The sequence below is a fragment of the Misgurnus anguillicaudatus genome, chromosome 17 (assembly GCF_027580225.2).
Source record: "Misgurnus anguillicaudatus chromosome 17, ASM2758022v2, whole genome shotgun sequence".
Taxonomy (NCBI): domain Eukaryota; kingdom Metazoa; phylum Chordata; class Actinopteri; order Cypriniformes; family Cobitidae; genus Misgurnus; species Misgurnus anguillicaudatus.
In genome coordinates this window covers 39,735,764-39,750,141 of record NC_073353.2, presented here as the reverse complement: position 1 = coordinate 39,750,141, position 14,378 = coordinate 39,735,764, and the positions used below count along the sequence as shown (strand labels likewise).

At 37.0% G+C, this 14,378-nt stretch overlaps 1 protein-coding gene across 2 annotated transcripts in view; it reads right to left on the bottom strand.

The window, feature by feature from the left end:
* The window catches only part of tanc1b (tetratricopeptide repeat, ankyrin repeat and coiled-coil containing 1b), a 166,418-nt gene that overhangs the window by 88,232 nt on the left and 63,808 nt on the right, over positions 1-14,378 (bottom strand). For both annotated transcript variants that reach the window (XM_055216271.2, XM_055216272.2), the window contains exon 4: positions 13,085-13,177. In XM_055216271.2, the coding sequence (XP_055072246.2) occupies positions 13,085-13,177 (93 nt within the window). The remainder of the gene's footprint in view (positions 1-13,084; positions 13,178-14,378) is intronic.

Below are 14,378 nucleotides of genomic sequence, written 5' to 3'. Positions count from 1 at the left end.
ACCCAGCTGCAGTAACATTGTAATTTCTACTGATTTTTTTTTACAGTATACTTATCCAAAAACTGTAAAAACTCTGGGTATGTTTCAAGTACTTTACAAAAATACATAATTTAATATTTGATTTAAAAATGTTCTTTCATTTGGTACATTGTATGTTTATATATTTAAAAAAAGAACATTTTCTGGAAGCAATTACATTTTTGTGAAAATTATAAAAATGGTGGCAGAAAATAGATAAAAACATTGTAAAATTATTTCAGATTTCAACAAAACTGTAAAATTAAATTAGAAATAAATAGATAAATAACATCATTGTTACCTGTTTATTTCCTGCATGCAGTTAATTTGTCTAAAAGGAATAGTTCACCCCAAAACAAAAATTTGCCCATATTTTAATCGTAGGTGTATACGACTTTATTCTATAAGCTGAACACAATTAGAGTTATATTAAATAATATAATTGCTCTTTTTAGCTACATAATGCCATTTTGGGGTTTTGTAAGGAATATATTTATATTTCAAACTTTATACACTATAATAACTGGCTTCCAGCAACAGCTGTATGCACGTTCACGACTGAATTAAGTCATTTTTTAAAACCCATTGCATCACTTTAGGAGACATTTAATAGCTGTATAGATTAGTTTTTGATGGATGGATGCCCTTTAAGGAGCTTTAAAAATGGGGAACAATCCAATGCCATTATAAAAATGCCATCATGAAATGAGACAGGAATCCACAGGTTGTTATTTAATATAACTCTCACTGTGTTTGTCTGAAAGAAGAAAGGCATATACACATAAGTTGGCTTGTAGGGTGAGTAAAATTTTGCATTTTAGGGTGAACTTTTAATACTTTTTACAAAGGCTAGTAATGCTCTTGATGAAGCAAAGGAAAATGCACATGTGTACATGCACGCACGCACTCACATGCACACGCACACACACACACACACACACACACACACACACACACAAAAGTACATGCATGCACGTGCACAATCACTGAAACAATGAATCAGACACTTAAATACAATATTTGATTCACATGCACAGATGTGCACTGATCGTCATGACAACCGCTCTGATGCTTCGACTGCATGTGTTGGCATTGAATATAAACCAGAGAAAGAATGCACACGTTTCACCACCTTTAATATATGCTATGAAAACAGTACAGGTCCTAAACCAGAAAACAGCCATTGATTATCAACCCAACCTATAAGCACATGAATCTGTACACACACAACACATAACACACACACAATACTACTGATCATTAGCATACTAAAAACACACAAGAGAGAATAAATGCATAGAAATATGTACATGTGACATTTTCACTATAAGCTGTTGAAATTTGAAAACACTGCTTTAAAATTCTTTATTTTTTACAGAGAAAGCCCATTGGTTTAAACAACATTATGTTGAGAAAATAATGAAAGTATTTCCCATGAAGTATGTGTTTAAGACTGCTAGTGGTAAAAGCAGAAGACAGTTTTGAATATGTGATAATGAGAATGAAGATGAAAGTTGATGTGGAGGAGTTTCACCTCACAGCCAGATTTTCTTATTGAAGTTCATTCTCTCATTAGCTTTTCATTTCACTCGGTGACTCACATTTTAATAACCATTCCTGTCGATTCAACACAGAAGAGATGTGCACACAATCCTCTCACTACACACACCAGGGTTCTAAATTAACACCCGCCAACCCGCCAAATGCGGGTTAAAATTCATTTTGGCGGGTATTAATAAAAACTTACTAGCCACTTTGGCCGGTGATGCATGAGGCATTGCAAGCATGATACATAAAGCTCCGTTCTCTGTCATTTATCCCTCTGGCAGTACTTCCTACATTTCCCATAAACACTGTGCCGTAATGCTACGTGATAATGTTGCATACGCCAATTGGCTGCGCGCAGTTTGCAGCGAAACCAGCGCAAGAAACTATGGAAACTAACGGACCGTCCACCAGAAAACAAAAGGAAGAAGGAGAACGAACGGGCAGAGCAGGGAGGATAGACTAAAAGACAGCGGTGTCACCACTCCCCTTTACTGAGGCACATGCCCCAGTGTAAATCTTTTGTGCCCAGGTGTAAATCTCAAGTTTAAATTTTAGCAGTTAACTAGTATATTCAGATCTATATGCAATGTATTTACCCAATGTACGCTTGAAAAGCGACAAAGCAGTCGCACTGACGCGTGCAGGCATGTATCCATGTCCACGCGCGTCTTTGCGTTCCTCCGCGCGCGCAACTGCATCCAAAAGAGGACGCCACGCGAATGAGTAATTATGAAATCATGACGAGAAGTAAGTTTCTAAATAATAATGATAATATTATTTTGACTCGATCATTATTGGCTTCTGTAGATGGACATCAGAAATGTTTTGTGCAAAGCAGGGAAAAGGAAGCAGAAAGGAGAGATTATGAGTTTTAGGGAGGTAAGACAAACTACATCCACACTCAGTCAGTTCTCAAATATTAGAGGAAAAATCTCAGGAAAACCTTTTGTCAAGTCTATAGGATTGCATTGTTGATGAGAAAATCCACAGGTGTATGTGTTATACTGTTCTGTATTTACAGATATGAAATTAATATTTAGTTTACTAATATTTAACTCTAGGACACTACATAAACAGTTAGCAGTAACTGTGACTGAGATTATTTAGTATAGCAGTCATAAAAAGTCTGGTTTCTTAAAATATTCTTGTAAAAATAAGTTATTATTCATTGCTATCATTATATAATGTAGAAAATATTTCTCCGCTGTCATTATTACCAAGCATTTTATGCCATTAATGCCTCCAAACATGTTAATAATGTTAGGTATGATAAAGATTATACTTAAATATTTTTAAATACATATTTATCTTTTGCAGTACCTGTTGCACTGTAGAATAGTGGGTTAAGCAAAGGACATTGTATAGAACACAGCAGGCTTTCAAAAAAATGGGGGGCCTGTGCCCCAGTTAGGCTTTATGTCTATCAACAGAGAAATGAAGAAAGCTTATGTTTCATCACAAAAATGTTGTCATGTTTTGTCAGGATTGTCGCATGCATGCGAAAGAAAAAACGAATCATTGTTGCATTCAGTGGCACTCATAATTTCTCTTATTTTCACCGGAAAAAATTTGGCTAGTAGAAATGCTGATTGGCTAGTAACTTTAGAAAGTTACCAGCCACTTTGGCTGGTTGTCAAAAAAGTTAATTTAGAACCCTGACACACACAATCATTTAAAATCTTACACGTAACATCACAGATACCACTGAGTTTAGTCACCACATTAGGATTTAAACACAAACACTATCAGGTTAGATGTAGCACAACAAACACCAGCAGACTCATAACATAATCAAAATAATATATAAAAAATATCACAGAAGATTATCTTTGAATATAAAACATCATCTCAACAGCCTGTCATTTTCTTCAGTTTTTACCATCACCCAATAAAAACTGGCCTGGATACAGTGATATTAGACATTAACAAGAAATTTTATTTCAAAACTAACCAAAGATATAGGACTACGTTAACATGCTATAGTCTTCTAGATGCTTGCTTACTAGCTCACATTTCTGATATTCGGCTAAAAGGCCTTTTATCAAACATCTAATCTCCATATCTTACCATCTCTCTATCCTCGATGTGAACTTCAGGCTAATAAACATCTGTTAATGCAGATGCCAGAGTCACAGATGTTAACAGGTGCCCTTTACACTGCCAGCAGCCCAACACTCACCCTATAATAAATCATTAACATAAGGCTGTATAATGATTAAATCGCTAAAACTAATCTAACTAAAAAATGAGAACTATATTGTAAAGAGGAAGAGCATTTAGTTTGCGCACCGAGGTCAAACTGCTGCAAATTAAGTGCTCTTCTTTAAATAGGAAAAACACGAAGGCTTCTAAATTCTTCCCTGTTTGGATCCTAAAGGAATGAATGGGGCTAGGCTAAATGCTAACGCATTCTTGACACGCTGTACAAAGATTAAGTGCACGCATTGAATAAAGATAGGTATGTATTACTGGCCGTTCACACCAGACGCGTTAGAGGCGGCAAGCGCGGGTGATTTTCATGTTAATTCAATGCAAAGACGCGATTAGGCATCCTGCGGCTTGGTGCGCGTGAATGGCGCATCCCGGCAACATTGAGCGTTGCCACGGGAGTTGAAAAATCTGAACTTCGGTGGATTTCCGCACTGCGTTAACCAATCAGGACGTTGCTGTAGTAGTGACGTGATCACAGGAAGCGAGCGAAGCGAATAAAGCGAGTAAACTCAAAAAGTTCAAGCGTCCAACTACGCGCGATTAGCGTGATTTTGCCGCCTCTACCGTGGCTGGTGTAAACGCACCATTATTTTGTCTAAGTTGAGGTAAAAACATAGTAAAATATTGAAAAACAGTGATGTTTTCCTTAAAAGGCTGATGGGACAGTAACGTTTTGTTAAAACAGTGCATAAATAACGTAGCTGTCTTATGTAATACTAATGGACAACAGTTTGTGTGTGTGTGTTATATTTGGATTAATGAAGCTCTACAGAGAACAGCTCTTACTTCCAGGCAGAACTCTCCAAACAAATGCAAGGAATCATGGGAAATAAAGTGGACTCATCTATCAGAAACCCAACATAACCATCACAGATAAAAAAATGACAAGCCAAACTGTATATCTGCCATTTATGAAAGCCAAAAAACATCATGACATCATGATTATTTCATAGGCAAAACTGTCGTCAGGTATGCAATTACCTGGACATTGAACCCCTGATACAAGTATTTTAAAAGTATAATAAGTATTACAAAAGTCTAGTTTAGATAAAATGAAAATTTCACTGAATAGATATAAATCCTAAAATAATATGAACATCTTTGTGCACACATTTATAATTTTTTTTAATTTATAACTTTAGCTTTTTGTTATTGCTTGAGATTTTGGGGTGAAATATAATCTGAATTGGTTTGCCTTACACTATTATATCTTATTTTGTCCTCAACTACCCAGCATCATTTCCATGACAACCCATCAGGTCCAATCAGAAATGGCTAATGAAGAGGTTTATGCAGTGCTGGATGTTCATTTTTCTGGGAAAATAATTATTATAATAGGTAACATGAGGATAAATAATGACTGCATATTCATTTTGAGTGACCTGTTCCTATAAGACCTCTAACATTAATAGAAAGTCATTCTGAATTGTATTCATGTTGAATTATTCCCAACACTGCTCATTAAAAATATCATTCTGTGAATTAGGCCTATATATTAGTAGTGCTGTGTTCAAAATATCGATACGACAATACATCGTCATGGACGCCTGACGATGCGCGCATCGATACAGCACCTTCCGTATCGATTCGGATGCACTTTTGAAAGACGAATTGTTGTTGATCCATATGAAAATGACGCAATGTGTCCCGCGGAGTACGTAGAGTTAAAGGTAGCGGGGTATACTTTCACTTTGCGTGTCTGTCTCTCTCCTGTTGAGTTAGGCACTATCTTTGTAAATCTGCTTTTAAAAACACATAAGTTAAGTACTAACTCTGAGATTTTAAGTATTTTTATGAGTTACCCCAAAAGCTAATAAATGAATGGCAAAACCACAACTGTTACAACACTGCTTATTCAATGTACAATAAACAGATAATAAAAATAATGTTACTAAATTCTGAACAAAAAAGTATCGTGATGCGCATCGTATCGGGGCCCTTGTATCGGGATACGTATCGTATCGGGAAATGGTTGGCGATACACAGCCCTATATATTAGCATGAAAAATATTTTCAAAACAACCATAAAACTGTTTAATCTTAAGTGCGTTCAAGAGTAAATCTACAATCCGTACCCAAATAAACCTTTTATTTGACACAGACAGTTTGGCTGGAAGACATGAGGAGTTAAGGGCGATTTATAGTCGTGCGTAGGTTCTATGCCGTAGGCTTTCCGTAGCTCTGCGTAGCCTGACGCGCACCTCGCAAAAATTTTAACAGCGCGTCAGATCTACGCGGAACGCAAGCGCTGTGATTGGTCCACCAGAACCCCTCCCGTCTGCATCAGAAGTCGTTGTTTATTTACTTTCATCATTGTTGGTCTTCTAAAATTATACACAACAAGTTGCTGTTTCTTCTTCGTTTGTGGTTTAACTTGCTAAGCTTCTTCTTCTCTGACGGTCGCGCTGCTACTGGGGTTACACGCGTGGTTACTGCCTACCAGCGGTCTGCGCGTGTGTTTGCACATCGACGCGGACGATGACGCAAAAGTATAAATGAAATCCGATGCAGAACCTACGCCGTAGGACCTACGCACAACTATAACACGCCCTTTACTGAGGGTCATAATAGTAAAGTTTTTGAAGTACTTCATCAAGCCTCAGAAGTTTGGGTTGGGGATCTCAGGAGGCAATCACAACCCTTCACAATTCTTGACATTGTACTTCACTAAATGAATACCCTTATTAGAAATTTCCAGCAGACCACACAAGAGATCAATTTCATCAGATGAAATTTGTTTTTCCAAGCCAGATATGAACAAATCAATGCAACTGTAATGCAAGTCACATTGCACCTCATCTAGTTCCTATATGTCAGGAAGCAACTCAAGTGTATTTGTTTGCCATCAGACAAACTCTTGACAACTCTTGAAAAAAAGAATTTACAAGAAAACCATGACTAGAAAAGGAAAGTGTTTAAACTAGAAATTTTAACCAATCTTTAAATAGCCTGAGGTTCAGGGGTTTAAAGGTGCGACAGACTGATGACTGTTCAATAATGCATGTAACTGTAGGAAAGTTACTTTGAAACCTTTTTTATATAAATTATATACATTATACCCATAGACTCTAACAAATATGGATGTAGTGTCTGTGGCGTCACCCATAGGTTTGTGAAGATCTTATTTGAAGCCAATAGTTGGTGGGGCCTGCCGTCCCATCTTGGCAGCGTGTCACCATGCATCACTCGCGGTTACCCAAAAGCTGGTAAAGAGGCGGGACATAGGTTGTGGTGAGGTGGCTGGTTGCTGAAACCACGCCCACCCAGCTCGACTCTAGGGATAGCGGTGGCGGTTCACCCGTCACTCAAGTGGCCACGCCCTTAATTATGCAGAACTTTTCGGCTTAATATAATTTAAACGGATGAGTTACAAAAATTCACCCCCCCCCCTCACAGTTGTTATAAGGGGGGAAATTATCTATATAGACCAAAATCACTTTTTGTAACAGACTGTAAACACATTTATTTCTGCTTTAAAATTGGGCATTTTAACATGGGGGTCTATGGGATTGACTCCCTTTTGGAGACTCTAGTGGCCAGTCGATGAATTGCAGTTGAAGACATTTCCGTGTTGGCTTCACGATATAGATTGGAGGGTTGCCCATTGATTATAACACATTTTAAGGAAAATTTGAGTGGTACTTGCTGCAAAAATCCTGGTTCTGAGCAATGAACAAAACAAAACAATTTTTCAGGTGTGGAAACCCGCTTAAACATAACATAACATTTATAGTTACAGAATTGCCTACCGTTGTGGATGAAGGCTGTGATATCAGACACTTAACAGCTGCTTAATTTCCCATTATCCTGAGAGAATAAGTCAGGGCTGAAGTTATGCAATGGAGCAATCTCAGGACTGGTCAGTGATCAGGAAACCAGAACATTCACAAAGCTGTGTGTGTGTGTGTGTGTGTGTCTCATATCAAATGTCATTCATGTTTGCAAAAGAACTTCCATCTGAAGATATCTCCAGTCAGCACCTGGCTATATATTAAAAGAGACGTTGCTATTAAAATAACGTCAGGAGCATAGGGCAAAAGAAAACAAAAACATCTTTGTCTCCTGTGTGATTTAAAGCCTATAAAAACTTAACAGAACGGCACAGAGCTGTGTGTGTGTTTAACAGAAACTACACAATCTGTCTCTGAGAATTTATGTGTGTGTGAAAGCTTGAACTACTTCAGTATACACTTGATGAATGCAGATATATCCGATTTCACCTTAACATCCTCACATCAGCTAACATCACTACAACTGATGGATGAAAATATAAAACAAACATGAGATTCTATAAATGAACCAAATACATGAATCAAATTCCAACCAGCTAACCAGCCATCACTTAACCAACAGCAACACGTTACAAACAGTGTGACTACAAATCAAATCAAATCACATGGTTACAGTATTGTAAAAACACAGGGATTCAAAATCAATGCTGCCATACTATTAGTTTCATCTGTCAGTAAGACACATACCTAAAAAAAAATGAATCTGAACCAGTACAGCCACAGTAAAAATCTGTAATATTTCACTGGTTAAGCAGGTTAGGACTCCAGCACACTCTAAATTCTTCTGGGTTATATATTAATAAACCTATGCTGGGTTGTTGTTAACCTAACCATGAGTTAAAACAACCCAGCATAGCTTTATTTTATTTTTTAACTCAACATGTGTTCTGTCCAGTATTTAACTCAGCATTGAGTTAAAAATAATCCAGCAGAATTTAGGGTGCATTCAAAACAAAGCACACTGATGATGAGCTTTACTTGTTGTTTCAGACATCTCTCACTCTTGTGTTTTGTGTCACTTATAATCAGACTCCTGATGTGATCCGGTTATTATTTCTAATGAATTAATTTTAGCATGACGAGCTCCTCAGCAACTTAATCAAAATAGAAAGAATTTAAACACCACTCCTCTGCTGTCTTCTGTCATTTATTTATTTATTTTCTGTCTGTTTTTAGACTGCTTTACACAGCCTCATCCATTCATTCATTCATTCATCCATCCATCCATTCATCCATCCTTTCATCCAAACATATATCCATCTAGACATTCATTCATTTATATATCCTTTCATTCAACTAATCATTTATACATCCATCCTTTCATCCAATAATATATCATCCATCCATTCATTCATTCATCCATCCGTAATCTAATAATTTATACATTCATCCTTTCATCCAATCATATATACATCCATCCTTTCATCCAATCATACATTTATGCATCCATTCATTCATTTATCCATCCATCCGTTCATCCAATTATACCTTCATCCATCCATTAATTCATTTATCCGTAATCCAACCATTTATACATCCATCCATCCTTTCTTTCAATCATACATTCATCCATCCAACCATCCGTTCATTCATTTATCCATCCATCCGTTCATCCAATTATACATTCATCCATCCGTCCATCCATCCATCCATTCATTTATCTGTAATCCAATCATTTATACATCTATCCTTTCATCCAATTATATATACATTCATCCTTTCATCCAATATTACATTCATCCATCCATTCATTAATCTATCTATTCATCCTTCCATCCATCCAATCATTTATCCATCCGTTCATCCATCCTTTCTTTCATTCAATCATATATCTATCCAATCATTCATGTATCCATTCATTCATCAATTTATCCATATTCCATTCATTCATCCATATCCATCCTTTCATCCATTCATCCATCCATTCATTCATTTATTCGTAATCCAATCATTTATACATCCATCCTTTCATCAATTCATATATACATCCATATTTTCATCCAATCATACATTCATTCATCCATTCATTCATTTATCCATCCATCCGTTCATTCAATTATACCTTCATCCATCCTTCCTTTCATTCAATCATATATCTATCCAATCATTCATGTATCCATTCATCTTTCATTCGTTCATTTCTGTCATCAAAACAAAAACATTGACAGTTCCATACTTAAAAAGTAATCCAAATACACAAACTCAATGCAGTTCTGATGTTTGACTGAACATTTGCACACAACCATTCTGCACCATCGAATCACTTAAGGTGAATGAAAACAATTGTGTGTTAATAAATGAACGCCCCACCAGACTTTTAACTTGACTAAACAGTGTGAAAAGCTAAAATGTGAGCAACTAACCATCATTATTATCATCTCCACACACCCTGAGCTTAATTCTGCATTATTAATGTCATCAGTAAGTATGATGAATAATGACACATGCTAATGTTTGGTTTTCCCTCTCCACACTTTTATGAAATGTTTCGCAGATGAGCCTTGAGCCTTCACATTACCAAAAGCTGTTTGGTTTCCCACTGTTAAAAGAGTTAATGATAAATGTAAACTGTTGCTTGATCTAAAAATATCATTTAAATCTTAAGAATAAAATCCAATCGGACTGTCAGGAATGCTGTTTCAGCCCCCACAAGGCTGTTGACCAATTAACATGAGGCCTAAGCAAAATCAGGGTCAATATTCTTCAAATTCTGAACTTTTTTTGTTGTAACCAGTGCAACAAAATGAAGACATTTAGCATTGACAATTAAATAATATTTAATTACCCAAAGTCAAAGACTGCTGTGGACATTGTGGTGGGTTTACATGCATTCATTTCAAAAACGTCTTCATGCCACCCTGCAATGTGAGCCTGCAGGAATGTGTGGAGATGCTATCTATAAACTATCTCAGGGTTAAAATAACCTGTGACAGACTGCATATGTAAACACTGTTGACCCTAACGTGTGTGTTTGGAGGTGATGTTGGGATAACTGGGGTGTGTCACTGAGCTATGACAGATATGCAGTAAACACATGGGCTCAAAATCCAGGCCAGGTTATATTGAGCTTCATTTGAAAACACTTAACAGACCCATATTCCCAAAAGTGTTTTAACTTCACCAAGAAAAAGCAGCAAATTTGAATCGTCTTACTAGTTTTTACAAGAAAGAAGTATGCAATGCAAACTTTGCACACTGCATACAGGGTATTGTATCTTTCTGCAATGTGTTTAAAACATCAACATATCGAACTCTGGCCACCCTTATCTCTAAATATTGACATCAGGTGTAAACAAAATAAGTTAATACAGTTTTACATGTAAACACACATATATATAAACACATCTGTCTACTGCTAAGCATTCGGCATATTATTGGCTGTGTCCAGATACCCACAATTACCATCTTCGCCACTTGAGACTGGTATCCCATCATACATCATGTTCTGGATGTAAATCATGACACTTTCACCCAGACCTCACAAGATGTCACAGAAACTTTCAATTGTAATTTAAAGGATTAGTCAATTTTCTTAAAAAATAATCCAGATAATTTACTCACCACCATGTCATCTAAAATGTTGATGTCTTTCTTTGTTCAGTCGAGAAGAAATTATGTTTTTTGAAAAAAACATTCCGTGATTTTTCTCATTTTAATGGACTTTAATGGACCCCAACACTTAACAGCTTTAATGCAGTTCAAAGGACTATAAAGGATCCCAAAACGAGGCATAAGGGTCTCATCTAGCAAAACAATTGTCATTTTTGACAAGAAAAATATACACTTTCAAACCACAGCTTCTCGTCTGATGTAGAAAGGTCACGTGTTACATATATGAAACGGACATTTGCAGACCATTTTAAACAATAAACTGACACAAAGACATTAATTAGTATCATTCCACATACAACAACGTCTGAACGCTCCTCTTTCTCCACACTTGTAAACACTGGGGCGGAGTTTTCGATACGTCATCCGTGACCCGTAGGAAGACGAGAAGTTGTGGTTTAAAAGTGCATATTTTTTATTTTTCTTGCCAAAAATGACAATCGTTTCCATTAGATAAGACCCTTATGCCTCGTTTGGGATCGTTTAGAGTCGTTTGAACCTGCATTAAACTGCATTAAAACTGTTAAGTGTTGGGGTCCATCAAAATGAGAAAAATCCTGGAATGCTTTCCCTAAAAAAAAAAAAAACATAATTTCTTCTCGACCGAACAAAGAAAGCCATCAACATTTTGGATGACATGGTGGTGAGTAAATTATATAGATTTTTTTTTTTAAGAAAATGGACTAATCCTTTAATAAATGGATATTACATATTTTGGTTGTAAAACTGAAAATGTTGCACATTTGATTGGTGCAAACTCTGTTGAGCTATGTATTTTGTAGAACATCTGCAACTGCTTTTATCACATAATTAGAAACAACATTAATTGTGTCGTTTATTTAGGGACTACTGGATAAACTTTAATTAAAACTGCATGCACAAAATGCATTCAGGTGCAAAGAATTGTGGTTCTGAAGTTTAGTCTTAATATTTTTTTTGGTGGGGGGGTGAAATGTTTTATTTAAGTAAATAAAAAACAAAAACATTTGGTGCAAATTGCTGCCACTACCTGGATTGAGATTTTAACACTTGCTAAGTGTGTCCCAACATGTGAATGATTTTACATGCACTCGTGGGATCTTCAAGCTAAATACAAGAAAAACGTCTTGTAAGTAGTCAAGGGGTCAAGTGTAAAGACAGCAAGTGTGGGTCTTTGGACGCAGCCATCATTGCCATTGGCTGTCCCTACTGTTTTATCGTCATCTCTGACGCCTTTTGATGACATCACATGACCAGCATGATACAGTGATGTGGACAGCTGGCATTCTACTGGCGCCAACCAACCATCACAGTTGTTTGGAAAGCTCAAATCATACACACACACAAATATACAGTACACACAGTGATAAATGTCCAACACATGAACTCCACTGCACCTGACCCTGAACTGACAATACACACCACCATGCACAATTACATATCCAGAGAGAAAAGTACACACGTACATGCACAGACACACATACAATTATCTCAATTGAAAAATGCACAGAGCGAATAAAATTATGCATATATAGCTTTACTTACACACACAATTTAACAAAAAAAGCACACACAGTCCAAACGTACGATCACAAAGTCCCAGGCTAAAAAGACAATTTTCCAGAATAAACATTTGTGCACTGAGTTCCCACAGACTATAACCAATGAACTTTCAGGATTTTTCCGGTCATCTCCCGGTCAACTGGGAATATATATTTGACTAACAAAGTAAACTGAACTTTAAAATGAAATAAAATATATTTACCATGTTTGCTATGTCTGTAAATTCCTCAATATGTTTATCATTGCTCTTTTAAAATGTGTGAACATTGATATTATAAAGTATCCTCCAGACAAGTGCAACCTACTGTAAAAATAGGAAAGACATCTGACACCTGTGAGATGAACAACAGCAAACATCCACTCACCAGATGTGGTGTCGCCCACCTTCCTCAGGGACGATGTGATGGCATCTCCGGGAACACGTGGACTCTCCACATATTTCGGCTTTCTCACAGGTCCTTTAGTACAGAAGGAGAGAAGAAGCAAAATGAATCATCAAGCACCGCAGGTCACCAGCGACTCCTTACAGATCCAAAACAAAGATCCCCAATGTACGCCTGACAACACACTGCTGACAGAAAGCTCGACTGACTGCGCCAACAACTCCAGCAGTTTGGGAATGTAAACTACAGCCGGAAACCACAGCAATTTGCTATTTAGGAACTCAGAGACGAGATCACTGTGATACTGTGTGTGTGTGTGTGTGTGTTTCTCTCTTTGTCCTTCACCGTGTCTTGTTCTCTCACAGACTTCTGTTTCAATCCCTTACAATCATTGCTATTCCTCTAGCTGTGTTTGAATGCAAGAACTCGACCAGTGATCAATTTCATGATCAAGGTCACATTTCTCTTTGTTGGGCTGTCCTGCCTCTTAAAAAAACAAAGATAGCACCATTACAATCCACCTCAACCCTGTACACCTCTGTTTATCATGAAGAACCCTACTGAGATCAAAGACCTCCGCAGCCTGTGCACGATCTGACCAAATAAAGTCATAAAGAGAAGTGCAGTCACTACCAACAGAAATACCCTTAAATCTGCGAGAGAAATCCATCTGTCTTTAAACCTTACACCCTTCAGAAAGGAATGAATGTGTTCAGAGATGGTGATATGTTTAAAGACAGATAATAATACATTTATTGAAAAATACAATTTAGCTTAATTTGGGATACAGTGTGACTTGCTTACGTAGACATGTTATTGCAGAGAGAGAGAGAGAGAGAGAGAGTATATTCACTACCAAGGCCAGGTCTCTGGGGGCTACGGTGGGGCATTGCCCCCCCAGATGTCCCTCTGCCCCCTAGAAATGTCCATAAAACAGATTTCTTTACACAAATAATGTCCCTTGTTTGCAAACACTATTTATATCAGCTCCTGCCCACCAATGTCTGGTTGTCTTACATAAAGCTCAGATGTCTCTTTAGATTTAACTCACAGGAAACATACCACTATTCTCTACGATGGTAACTTTAAAAGCGAATTGACGCGTTTTAGACCATAAAACATTTTTTGTTACATACAGCAAACATCTCCTCACTATCTGCTTGCTGCCAGTCCGCTGATCAAACTGTAAAAAACCGCGATCTCTGTAGACAGCTCAGGCTCGACAAACGGCAATATCAACATAGTGGCCAAACCTAGCACAACAAAAGATAAAAAA